Source organism: Tympanuchus pallidicinctus, unplaced genomic scaffold (assembly GCF_026119805.1).
Source record: "Tympanuchus pallidicinctus isolate F22 unplaced genomic scaffold, pur_lepc_1.0 scaffold3, whole genome shotgun sequence".
NCBI lineage: Eukaryota > Metazoa > Chordata > Aves > Galliformes > Phasianidae > Tympanuchus > Tympanuchus pallidicinctus.
In genome coordinates, this window is record NW_026294747.1 from 72,206,064 (window position 1) to 72,220,063 (window position 14,000).

At 36.4% G+C, this 14,000-nt stretch overlaps 1 protein-coding gene across 29 annotated transcripts in view; it reads left to right on the forward strand.

The window, feature by feature from the left end:
• Window positions 1-14,000, forward strand: part of PARD3 (par-3 family cell polarity regulator) — a 424,256-nt gene that overhangs the window by 256,268 nt on the left and 153,988 nt on the right. For 23 of the 29 annotated variants that reach the window (XM_052692888.1, XM_052692876.1, XM_052692889.1 and 20 more), the window contains 3 exons: window positions 1,205-1,355; window positions 8,298-8,487; window positions 13,324-13,475. In XM_052692888.1, coding sequence (XP_052548848.1) covers window positions 1,205-1,355; window positions 8,298-8,487; window positions 13,324-13,475 — 493 coding nt within the window. The remainder of the gene's footprint in view (window positions 1-1,204; window positions 1,356-8,297; window positions 8,488-13,323; window positions 13,476-14,000) is intronic. The other 6 variants (XM_052692869.1, XM_052692871.1, XM_052692875.1 and 3 more) reach the window with 1 other exon arrangement.

Genomic DNA, 14,000 nt, shown 5'->3' on the forward strand with positions numbered 1-14,000 from the left:
TCAGCTGACTATTGTTTGTTTGCCTTGCTCTGAGGAGCTGTGTTGGCAGTGCCTTGAGCTAATGGAGTGTCTAAATCTAGCTAGATGATACCAGATTGTTTTCTTTCTTGCTGCACGTGGGTTCTGCTTCCCACTGAGATATCTGTGACTCTCTGGGGAAAGCATAATTTTTCCTCTTTTGCTGAAAAGTCTGAGAGGTACGTACAGAAAAAAAAAGGATGATCAGATGATCAGGTTCTCCAGTCTAAGGTTGAACTGAGAAGTCGCATGGAGAAGACTTGTGATGGAAGGCCCTGGGATGGGGAAAAGGCCATCCAAGCAACTTTATCCTCTGTGCATGTGGCCAAGCAGCCTATCTCCATCCCTCCCTGCACCACCTTCTTCCTTGGCCTTTGCACAGCCCAGGGGGTCTGCCTTCTGCCTGGGGTGCTGGTGAGCCTAGACCCAGCTGCTCTGGTGGAAACCAGCCAGAGACTTTGCCCTGGTGACTTTGCTAGTGCCACTTTGCTAGTGGCTCTAGCGGCGTGCTGCAGCAGTGCCAAGGATTGGACTGAAAGAAGAACATAAGATCCCTGTACTCTGCAGACAAGAATGACAGGGTACTCATCATGAATACAAAAAAATAAATATTAAAAGTTAATGTGAAACTTGATTTTTCTTTCATTCTATTGTTTTTCTCCTAATTATAAAAGGTGTGAGTGTGTATTGGATGCTAATATCTGTGGTGGAATTTCATGGGGGTTTATGTGATGATTACATTTGAAAGCAAATTGCACCACTTCAAATAGTGCCAGCAGCGCAATTCCAAGTGGAGTTTCTCCTCTGCACTCTGGCAGAAGTCTTGTTCTGACAAGCTGTCAATATGGGAAAGATGACCCAACTGTCTACCATTAATACTGAAAAAAAAGCCCTGTCTGTTTAAGAAATTCTGCAACAAAGAGACACCAAAATGCAGTGTGGGGTTTTTTTTCGCCAATTTTCTGCTGCAGGATTTGAAATTTGACAGGGCGCCATAGGAGGTGCAGTGTAAAGTGGCCTACAAAGTTGGTCATTAAGCAGAGCTGTCATTGCAAATTATATTTGTCCACAGAGAGAAGTTCTAGCTCATTTGGTGCCCAGACAGGTCTAGGCCTTAGGCAAGTTGTTATAGTTCCCCCATGCTGCTAAATACACTTTCAGCACTAATTTTCCTCTCTCTGTGCAGCTGGAGTCACCTGGGAGCCCGTCTGGTCCAGAGCTGCCCATAGAGACACTGCTGGACGACAGGGAGCGGAGGATTTCCCATTCCCTGTACAGTGGGATTGAGGGGCTCAGCGAGTCGCCTACGAGGAATGCTGCACTGAGCAGGATCATGGGTGAGTCAGATGAGCTCTGCTAAATGTGCTTTGTTTTCATCCTTTCTGCAATCCATGGAAAGGTGATTAATGTGCTATTTATGTGGGAGCCAGGGAATATGAAATTTGCCATGACCAACCTAAAACGTGCCTTAAAATTGTTCTATGCAAGTCTTTTGGATACACATTGTGAGGAAAAAAAAGCCAATAAATCATAGAATCATAGAATGGTTTGAGTTGGAAGGGCCCTTAGAGATCACCTAGTTCCAACCTTCTTGCAATTGGCAGGGACACCTCCCTCTAGACCATGCTGCTCAAAGCCCATCCAGCCTGGTCTTGATCATCTCTAAGGAGGGGGCATCCACAACCTCATTAGGCAACCTGTTCCAGTGTCTCACTACCTTCACAGTGAAGAATTTCTTCCTAATATCTAGTCTAAATCTACCATCTTCCAGTTTATAGCCATTAATCCTCATCCTATCACTACATGCTTTTATAAAAAGTTCCTCCCCAGCTTTCCTATAGGCCTTTTCAGCTACTGCAAGGCCACTATGAGGTTCCCACAGAAAGTTTATAAATGGATTTATGAAGTGAATTTCTTATCCCATGGCAGGTCATAGAACAAATCATAGGAGAGTCTACCATGGTTTTCAGTGTCTGATTTGGGGGAAGAAATTGGTTGGCGTAGTCTCTATGTTGGGTCTTCATTATGACGAAAAGTTTCACTTTCTATAACAAATTTATAATTCCAGCATTTGTTCTTCTCTGTTTTAGTCAAATGGAAGCATAAAAATAGACAAGGAAATCTTGTACCCATTTATGCTTATTAGGGTATTTCATTTCTTTGTTGGTTTGATTTTTATTGCTGCACAAGGCACTAGTTTTAAAATCTCTTAACTAATTTTAAGCTAATTTGCTATTTAAGATATTTCATCAGTTAGACCTTTTGTCTAACTTGGTACAGTTGGGCAACTGTAATTAAAAATAAATCATGTTCTATTTTATCGCCTTACATCTTGTGGAACTTAAAGGGAGAATCCTGGAAGCATGAAACCTTTTCAGTCAAAGTCTCAGGCTATTAAAGAAGACATTTTTTTCAAAAAATGCAGATCTGTTGAAAAAATTAAGCAGCAGCAGTCTTTAGCACTACTTTCCCTAAAACAAACCTAGCTCTTGTGGTGTCAAGGCTTTAGATAAAATGTTTGCAAAGCACTGTCTTCTGCTTTTTCCATCACTATTTCAGAGGATTTGCAACTCCAACTCCTGTAAGCATTAAGGCATTATTGCTTAAACACCTTGTCCAGTGATGGGAGAAGAAGCCCCAAGAGAGTCTGTGTACACATACTTCAGGCAGTGCACTGTTCTGCCACATCAAAGAAACTCATGACTTGCCACACAAAATCGAAGTAGCGGTTCATCAGTCTGGTATCACTCCTTTAGTGGTAGCCAATAACATATGTTCCTAAAAAAGACCATAAATCTTTCCAAAAGCTCTTAAAATCTAGTGCTTTTGTTTAAATCTACTATGTTTAAATAAGGAAAAAAAAATAAATCTATCCTGCACTGTGTCTTAGTTCAATAACCTGAAATAGATCTTTTGATTTCCTCTGAATCATTCCTTTTTTGTTGTTTTCAGAGAATAGGATCTATGTACAAATTTGGTTTCATGTAGGTTGTGACTTAAATCCATTGATACTTTAGTTGGTAGCACTTGGAAGGTCAAGTTGTGCCTGAATCTTACAGTAAAAATGGTCTGCTGTGGTGTAACTGAAAACTGGTTTTGCCAGGACTAGTTCACTCCCCTCTGCAATCATGGCTTCTTCACAAAACTGTCACGTTTAAACTCAGCTTTCAGAAAGCAGTCAGTTTTTTATTATGCTAATCTTTCTGTATGAATCAGTACCACTACATTAAAAGCACATTGTTGACAGTCTTTTACTGCACTCCTATTTTCTTGTAGTGCTGTGTAACAGAGCAATATTATAACCAGTTGGCAGAGACCTATACAGATTAGTTTGTTTCAGAGTAGCTAAAGTTTTAAGGCTCAAGCATTATCCACTGAACATCCTGAATTCGTGTTTATAGTGAGAAAAATCTCAGCGCTCCTCTTATTTTCCTAGGAAGTTATATGCAGTGTTACATCACAGAATCTTTCCTCCTCTCTTGAAAATTGGCCCAAAAGCAAGGATTAGTTCTAGAAACAGTCTAAATTCACGGGTCTGCCCTCCCCATTCTGTTTCTGACAATGAAAAACAACTAAAAAAATGCTTTTTGAATCACTTTTTGTAGTGCTGATTCCCTTGAGTCCTCTCCCAGTACTGAAGAACCATCTGAATCACTTGGTGCATTTTTACATAGCCCTCAATGGATTGAGCTATACAAACTTTAATACTCCTGATACCTAGTGGCAAGGAAGTCCCAGTTTGATTTCATGTGTGAGGTAGTGCCACTTAATGCTTCTTTTACTACTTGATAAAATCAGTGGTTTTAAAGCTTTTTTCCTTCCCAATTCAGACCATTCAAAAGAAATAGTTCAAAGATCTGGAGATTTCCTGCTCTTTGCAGTCATTCCTCAAGGTTTGAACAAGACTTTTAAATGAGTTTTGCTTCTTTTAAATATCCGTCATGTACTTTTCAGGGAACTCATTTACTACAGTTTCCTTTACTCCTTCAATCCATAATGGGCAGCAAAACCCCTGATTAGAACCTTGCTATGAGAGTGGGAATAAAATATCTATTTTAGAATGTGATTTAAATTATGTCAACTTCTGTTTGCTCGCTGGAGAAAGACAACATCTCTTAATTTTTTGGTATGATTCTTACAAGAAGCTACCTCTCCAGAAGATTATTGCTACTAATTTATAGATGCTCTTACACTTTTCTGCTTGATATTTAACTGACTTTTTTTGATGAAGAGACGAAGTGCTTGTGTATCCAAGGAACACATTCTATATAAGTACGGAAGCATTTCCTGTATTCTGGAAATTATACAATGAAGGTATTATCTCCCAAGAGTTAGATAGCTTTAATAAACCCTTAGGTTTATTTATTTGTTTTAATATGTTCAGGTTGCAAGATGATAGTACATTCAAAACAGTAACTGTGTTGTGCTAGTCTGCTTGTCTCTGTGATTAAAAATTCAAGTCTTGTCTTCTGATACACCGTCCCTGTATATTATCCATTATGCTCCTGTGTTTTGTAACATGTGAATACATAGCTGCTCTCTAATAAATTATTCTTACTCAGGAAACAACTTAGTACAAAGAGCTCTTTTATGTCTTTCATCCAATTTCTGATACTTTTTCATGAGCACAGTGGGTTTTGTTGCCAGTTGTGACTAAACAGAAGTTATTTTTTAGGGGGTACACAGAACAATAACAACTTGCACTGAATCTACTTTTCATCCTGAATGATCTCAGAGAAGTTTGTAAAAATTGTAGTTACTACACAACAGGCCATACTTTGTTTTCTGCATAAATAATTGCTATCTTCAGGATAGAAATCAGGAAGAAGCACTAAAATAAATAAATTAGGTAGAGGTACAAAGTATCTGTGCCAGTGAAGTGAAAATAACCCTTTACAAGCACAATAGAGTTCCCCAGCTGGGAATCTGAACTGAAGGTGGTTGTCTACTCCAATAGCCTTGACAGTTCTGAGCACTCTCTTGAGATCCAATGCCTAGGTATTGTGGAGACATATAGTCCTTAGATGTTCTCATAGTTCTATTCCCAATCCCACCTTTATTTAACTGAGAATATTAAATGATGAAGCCATCTGCAGGAAGTTTTGCAGTGGCTCACTACATATATAGCTGGGAATGAGTGAACAGTTAGTGAAAAATAAATAAGTGAAGATCTGGAAATGTTCTAATTTCTCATTGGACAATTCTTTGTAACCTTCCTCTAGTAAGTCTTATCTCTGTTATCCATATCACCATCACTATTCTCTTTTTATTGTTTCAGTCATTATTGTTTTGTCTTCTGTAGCTGTAGAAATTAATAATCAGCTTGAAGTTCCCAACATATTTTTCATTTTCTTCTAAAGTGCTTTAAGTGCATTAAGAATGACAGAATTTATATATTTTTAGTTGTACTTGTGGAATAAGCTTGAAGCATAGCATTGATCTGAATCCCACAGTTTTCAAGGTCAAAATGCTCTCACTCACAAAGTAATATTTGGTTTTAAATTTATTTTAAGGATACTCTACAGGTTTCTGAAGCCTTCCTTTTAAGGAAAGGGAATAGTAAAAACAAAAATCAGGGCAGATGAGTTGCTCCTCCCAGTGCAGTATAGTCAAAGCCAAATTATTCTAACAGATCAAGTAAATTTGATGAATTTTAAGATTTAAAAGGACCTTTTGGAAGCTGTTGGTTTCAATGTGAGTGTGTTGATCATTTTATAGGCTATACATGCTGTTGTTTTGCTTTGGTGGTTTGTTTGTTTGTTTAAATTACTTTATGTTTGTGGCTTAATTCACATCCAAATTATGGTCAGCTAGGAATCATTGCTGTTTGATGTGATTTTCCCTGTTAAGTTTCATAGACCTGGAGACCAGTCATTCAGTATAGGAGTTTAGCGACTTCTTTTTCTGAGCAAATGTTTGAGAGCCGTTCTTAGCCCATACTTTGATAGGGTCCTTAGGCTACACTTGTTTAGATTGGTTACTGGTGCGAGAAATTTGAGCCTTGTTGGCCTGTGGTGTGACACACCTGAAAGGAAGAATTTCCCTTCCTTATTACACTGTACAAAGTAGTACATACTATTACAGATTACCTCACTGAAGATGAACTAATATATGCAAAACTGGACTTGATGTTCATTCAGGTTCTAAATTTAATAGCACTTTTCTAGCCCGAGAGAAAATTACTGTCTTGGAAAGGTTTGTAGGCAGCTTGAGTGAAGTCTCAGTTTTGCAGATTAGTCAAATACACTGATGATTACTGAGTTTGAAGTTTCTTTGAAGTTCTTTTGTAACGTTTCTCACAACGCTCATGGAGTTGCTTTCTCCAGGGGTATTTTATATCCACTTCAGCTAAGCTCTCTACAAAGAATGTATTGAGCCTTTTGCTGAGGTATGTTGAACCATCTGCTGGGGGTGAAGCCTTTCACCTGCTTTTAGTTTCATCTGCAGTGAAAAGCATAGGCATGTCAGATGGGCTTTCTGCCTAATTCCAAAGCAACTAATAAAATGTCACTCTTCACCCTTGTCAGATATAAAGAAGGGTAGTGAAAAGTTAAAAATGTTACTGAATTACTGTAGCCTCTCAAATGGGAAGTTCAATCTGCAGGATGCCATAAGGTTATACCTTTTCTCAATCAGTTCTTTGGAGACGTTATTAACTACAGAGTTAACAATCTTGCAGACCTTATGTTTGGAAAGAAGTACCTCTCCAGGATAAACATGAACCTGTCCGTCAAAGAAGCTATTGCTGAGCATAGAATCAGCTGTTATGCAAACTGAACACATTCACCTCAGGTTGACGTGATGAGATGTTTGTTACACAGGGCCTTTTCCTTCTAGGCACTTTCACCACTTTAACCTTTTTCAAAGATCTCTCTTGAATCCCATTTTTCTCTCTCTGGAAAACTATTCAAAATGTATTCTCTAGTGTAGTGATGATTTTAGCCAGCCATGTAGTAATTAGCTACTTACTCAATATGTTGGTTACTGATGTTGTTTAGTTTAGTTTAGTTTTTTCCCCCTCCATAATTGCATGCAAAAGCAGTAACAGTAACTCAAACATTTCCCGGAAAAAAACAAAGCACGAAGGAGGAAGAGGGAGGAGCAAACAGACTGGGAGGACATCTCCCACTAATTCTATGCAGTCTTACAACTTTTCTATATCTGTAATAAAAATAAGGTATGATTATTACCTGTGAGTTGTTACTGCAGTGAATCACAGAGTTAGAATAATCAGTTTGTTGTCAGTTGATCTGTTGTCAGATCACTGGCTGATTAAACTATTGCTTTTCTTTTTATGAAATGTGATGTTTTTACTAATTGTTTTAGCAAGAGATACATACCTGGTAGTAAAATTAACGTGCTGTCATGATCATTCATTGGAAATAATGTTGTGTGTAGTGTGAGCATTGGGACCAGACACTTTAGATGACAGAGATTTTTAAGTCAAGCATCAATATCCATCAGCAAAAAATATTTTGAAAGAGTTTCCTTCACATAAAAAAGTTATGTGTACCTAGCGTGAAGGAATAATAATTTCTGATAATCTCAGATAACTCTATAATTCTAATTTGCAAATCATTGTTTTCCTTACATCAACATTTAACTGTTTCTGAATACTGAAATAATCTGTTTCTTTCATGTTTAGAGCTTAAATAGTGATCGTTCTAGATTTTCTATCATCTTCCAAATTACAATTATAATAATCCCTATTCTCCCAACTTTGTAGTCATGCATATATCCTGAAAAACTGATTTATTCAGTTTAAACCATAATTACGGTACTAACCATTGCAATGAAAGCGTTACACTTTTTGATAGTTTATATAGCAGTCTAGTCTGTTTTGATGTTGGATTTCTATAGGTTCAATTGCTTGTACTTTGTATTCATCAGCTTGAAAACTGTACTTCAATCTTATGCATCAAAATACATTGAAATACTGGGAAATATAATGGTGCATATATTGATCACTATAAAAGCAACTGTGGTAGTGGTTTTATAATATTTATAGGCACATTACTTTCATTTCCTCAGAAATGTTTGATGCAAGGGAAGATTACTGACTTCTTGCAATAGACTGCAGGTACAAGCTGTGTATATTACTTTTTAGACCTCGTGCATAGGACGATCTATGGAAAGTGAGACATAGCTAATTTTATTACCTGTGGTGTTGCTCTTATCAGTAGGATTTCTATTTTATCAGTTGTGTTTATATATTATTCAAGGTGCTCTCTGCTATTATTCACTTCTCATTTCTATTTTTTTTCCCTTTTATTGTTCAGGTAAATATCAGCTTTCTCCAACAGTGAACATGCCCCAAGATGACACTGTCATTATTGAGGATGACAGGCTGTCTGTACTCCCTCCGCACCTCTCTGACCAGTCTTCATCCAGTTCCCATGATGATGTTGGGTTTGGCACTGTTGATACTGGTGGATGGGCTAAAGCTGCAATTAATGAGTCGACAGACTGGTAAGGCATGGCTTAGTGGAAGGAAAAAAGCAGATGACTGCAGTTGTCTTTTTATTTAGTTTACTTTTTTGGTTACTACTAGTATGACTTTTTTTTCCCCTTCACATTTAGATTTCCATCACATTTCACTGTTTTCATACTTACAATTACCCCTGTTTCAGGAAGAAAGTCTATACACATAGATTGTTAGACTTCTTAATTCACATCAGAGTTTTGTGCTGTCACTAAGCACGTTTTTGAACTAGCACTAAATTTATGAGAGATGAAAAAAACAGTAACTATTGGAAAATTTAATTTATAATTCTCACTGTAAGTATTTCTAGGTCTATAAAAGAAAGATTTAATTTTCATATTCCAATACATAAATAGGAGTCTTGTACTACTTCTGTATACTTTCTTGACTTTCCCAATAACATACAGTAATTTTAAAATCTGCTTAGAGGTCAAGGCAGCTCTTTATTTTGCCTGTTAGTGTTTATGGTTGCGCAACAAGAACTAGTTGAGTTTTCTTTAATATGCACAAGGGATACCTTTTGTATCATGGCAATATTTGTGTCATGCAAAGGCACTGTACTATAATAATTTCACATTTTTAATGTGAACATGTTTTATCTGTAATAGAAGTAATTTCTTTGCATCTTAAGTTGACTCTCTAATTACACTTACACAATTTAACAAAAGACTTTTAATGAGAAGTGCATTGAATTCCATTATTGACTTGCTTATGTTCCCAGCAAAGATATACTGTTTATTGCTAAGTACAATTAATACAGATCTTAGATTTAATTTGCAAGTCCTGTAATTATCTATAGTAATAGCAAAATAAAAGCCCACCTCTGTTCATTGCCACTGCTTAAAGCTAGGTAATTACCACAAATGGGATGAAGTATACAAATTTTCCTATTTCTTTTGTCTCTCATGCCTGTTAAGGATGTGTCAGCAACATCTTAATAAAACAGCGATAGCACCTGCCAGCTGATATGTGCCTGTCAGCTTCTTCTTTCATTTATGTTAGTTCATTTCATCTTTTGTCCAGGAATTGAACTCTGTATTTTTAAACACAGTTTTAATGATTATATAAAAAGCTATTTTTTTGCATCCTCATTTGCCTTTTTCAACTCTTTTGCAACTCTTCTCTTGGACAAGATATACCTGCAGTTTGGGCCCTTGAAAAGGCCATCTGTCTTTTGTAAAAACCTTTATAGCTGCAAATCCAAGATATTTAAGTAGAATAGTACTCAAGACTGCACATAGGGGCTTATTGATTTTTTTTTATATGAATATGAGCAAAAAAATACAGCATAAAATAAGAGTCTGTTTGAAACCTGCACACGCTTTTACTACATTTGTTTCTGCAGTGTATTTTGCTATTCATAGACTTCTTTAAAAATGAGAGTCACAGTAAAGAAAATAGAGATTAATAGTGCTGAATTGATCAGGCTTAAAACCTTTGAAGAATCTTGATAAGAAATTCTAAACGTCTTCGGATACAATTGCAGTTAAAAGTGTAGATGACTATTGCACCTTGCTATAGAAAATATTTTGTTCGTATGCAAGTAAATAGTGGTGGGAGTGGATTCTTCATTAATTTCCTGCTGCTAATGGGTGAAGGGAAGACATGTAAAATGAAGGTGCATTGTATAATTTTGCTGGAAGGCACAAAGGGTAAAACTAAGAATATGGATGAAGGGTTATCCAAACAAGAATGGCAGCTGTTCTGAATCACGGAAGAAAATGTAAGCTTTTCCAGCCTGACAATATCTCCCTAATCCTTGATGAAAATGTTATGAAAACAAAGGGGCAATAAGACAGGATTAATAAGTGGAATTTTAATAACATTGAGGGTCAGAAGACGGTTACATTCTTTTAAGGATCAGCTGTCATTCCAGAAACCTTATTTGTTAAGAATGCTAGAATATAGTAAATTGTATTTGGCATTGCTTAATGACTTGCATTAAATTCACCTTCTGTCTTCAGTTAATGTAGTTGAAAAATATTAAAATGAGGCACTTTTAGTGGTAACAGTTACTCCTCCATGCTCACTGGCTTTTCCAATGACTTCTTTTCAGTATGGCTTTTGAATACTTTTGGGCAACATATGTGCATTTAAACTCCTGTGATCTGCGTGTTCTGTAATTATTAAAACACGCCTGTGGGTCATTCATCAACGAGGATGTGAAAACTGAGGATGCTACATTTGACTCTGATATTTGTACTCTAAAATCGTATGAGATTTTATGATGTCAGAGAGTAACCAATTTTATTTTTTTTGTGTGCTAAGTAGCACCCCTAATATTCAGAATACTTTGCAAACATAAAGTAATAATCCTCATAATAAATCTGTGTGGAAGATAGTTGTGATAAGCATAGATAAGTGCAGACAAGGGCAACAGAAGGAAATCCCTTAAACATAGTGGCAGTAGAAACGTTTGGATCTGGTCTCCAGAATTTGCAATTGCTGATTCTGTGTCAGACCATACCATTCTCTATGTGACCCACGGTGCCCATTCCATGTTTTATTTAACTTTGGAGTTTTTGCATCTTCTCAGGGCTTCAAATGAATATATATATTCAGACTGTTTTTATATGAAAATGATATTTAACTTTATTAGAAGCTTTATGTATGCTGATCAAAGCAGGCTCATATGAAACAAAGGAGCGTGCAGCCAAAGCAAATAGTGTTAGAAATTCACCCCTTTTGAAGGAAGGGCCTCATGATACATTTTGTTCAGCAAGATGGAGCTGGTCATCTTAAACTAATGTGAGCTGCACTAGCAGATGCTGCTAGAGAAAATTTTCACTTAGTAAAACCACATTTTTCTAGCCTTTGGAGACAGTGCTGACTAGTAGGGAACCATAAATTCCTGTGTGGCTTTGGGAAAGTCATTTATGATCTGATTATGAAAGGTGTTGAGTCACTCAGAAAACGTTTTCAGACTTCAGGGGTTTCATATTCAGCTACAAGTTGCACTACTGTAAAGGCTGGAAGTATATGTTGGTCTCATCTGTTTTATCTTTCTATCATGTGGAGATAATTTCTTCCCTATTTTCTGAGACTGAATACGAGGACTAAATAGTTATTTTTTGGTTCAGGCTCTGATTCATCAGAGCTTTTAAGCATATGCTTCAAAACGTTGCTAAATTGTGCAGACATCCCTGAAATAGTTGCTGCAATTAAATGTAAAACATTATGAGCCAGAGCCAGAAACATTAAAGTCAAAAGGCACTTGACATTGACTTTATTCATATAAGCTCTGATCTTGCTCTCACTTAAGTATTTCATGCTTGTCACATGCACATATCTTATTATTTGTGAATGTACCATTGCTAGACTGAATTTCTTCTACTGTCTAGTAATGTGGATGGTGATTTTCACCTTTTATAGTACTTTATGCCTCTGAGCACATTTCCTTACCTCTTCTTCATTGTATGTAACACCTAATACCCAGGTGTTCCAAAAAGCTTCTGTACATTATAGTACGTGGCATACATCAACATGTTCACATTACACTATGTAAAAGTATAAGTCATTTTCTGCAGAAACTTGTTCTTTACCTGCTTCTCACTAGGTATGAATTGTGTCTTATAACTAGCCCTTAAAATAGAAAATAATTCTTTTGAAACATATTGAACAGTAACTTGTGTATATAATACTTTGTACAACATGTACAGTGTTCAGAAGTTTCAGTGACTTTTTTTCTCTTGAAATGTTCCACCATTCAGAGGAAGGAATTCTGAGAGATCTTCTTCCTGCTGGATAGATAATGGTGGCACGCAGTATTTGCTGGTTTTTTTTTTCCCAGTATTTTATACCTCAGATTTATTTTTCTGCTAGCTGAAGTAGAAATCTAGCTTCTTTGGACTTGCCTTCAGGCTCTCCTTTTCTGGGAGTGAGAAGACCCATTTGTGAATTTCCTTTCAATTGGTCTATTAACAGTAAATGATCTTGCAGTAGCCCTTGAATTCTTTCTTTTTGTTTTTCTTTTCTTCTTTTTCAACATGTGGTATGGCTGTTGTGACACTTGGCAAGCTTAGGGTTTAACTTGCACGCCAAACTAATTGTGTTCATTGTTTCTGATTCTACCAACATGAGAACAATATTATTAAATCTATCTTCAAAAAGCTTCCCGTGAGGCACGATGAAACTCTCATTGCTGTTGGCTAAAGACCTGAATTGTGCAGAAGGACTTGAATAATGATGGCAGGGGTGTTGGAATGGATCATTTTTAAAGTCAACCCAAGCCATTCTATGATTCGATGATTCTATCAAGCAGACAAAAAGTCCAGCTTAGCGGTATAACCACTGTGACAAATACTTGCTCTGTAATGGAGCATTGAGTAAAAAATATGCTTGTATGTCAGAGCCAGGTTGAAATCACAAAATGCTATGAAGGTTTTTAAATGAAGAACTTCGGTAATTCTCTGTGGGTTTCAAGCAGGGCAGATTTTATTTATGCTTTTCAAAAAAATATTTCATAATTTAAAAAATCTTAACATTTGTTATTAAGAGAACATACTGATTTATCATTATGAAAAAGAAATTGTACTTTTTTTCTCTATTAAATTATTCCCGTATTGGGGTTGTATATTCTGATAGTATATGCCTAGCTTATTTTTTACTAAAACTTATAAGTGAAATTCTTGGTTCTCTTTAACTAGAACTGCTTGATGCAGTGAATCAAATTCATCATGTGTGTGACTACTTTAAGTGGTTTATCTGAAAATGTGTACTTTATTATTGGTAGAAGTCACATGCTAAATAAATGCTTTTCTCTGCAGAGTGAAAGGTTGCGTGATTTTGATAAATGTTCGCATGATTTTTTTCCCTTCCTACAGCACTCTTAGTCCAGATGTTGATCCAGTGCTTGCCTTCCAGCGAGAGGGTTTTGGACGCCAGAGCATGTCAGAAAAGCGTACAAAGCAGTTTTCAGATGCCAGTCAGTTGGAGTTTGTTAAAACACGAAAATCCAAAAGCATGGATCTAGGTAGTGAGTGATATTTTTTCAATTGTTTCACTTGAACCTGATTTTCATGTTGTAAGTATTCAGATTTTGTAATTCCAAACATGTCATTTATGTGCAGTAATACTGTGCATAACATGTACTAGTGTGAAGTAAAATATTCTTAACGTGAGTGGCCCACTGGCCTGTGCATTGTTCTTACCACTTGTAAATGTCCATATCTTTAAATATTGGAGTTCTCTGTATATATGTGTATACATTGATATATAACACATTCATTAAAATGGAGATGAAAGTTTCACTCAACAATCTACATTGAATATCCCTATGTAAAATGTTCCATGCTGTGGTTCTGGATAGACAGGGTTAGTCTCAGTTCATTATTATAATGCAATTAGCCTTAAAGATCCCTAGTAGTCTCTCTTTGTAGGTAGATTTTGATGCAGATATTAAGAGTGCAAGTGTTTTTTTGAAGAGATGTTTCAGAATTAGAAAGTAGAGCTAGTCCTACTTTTGGTGGAGACTCATGTTTTGTATTTATATCAGAAGCCC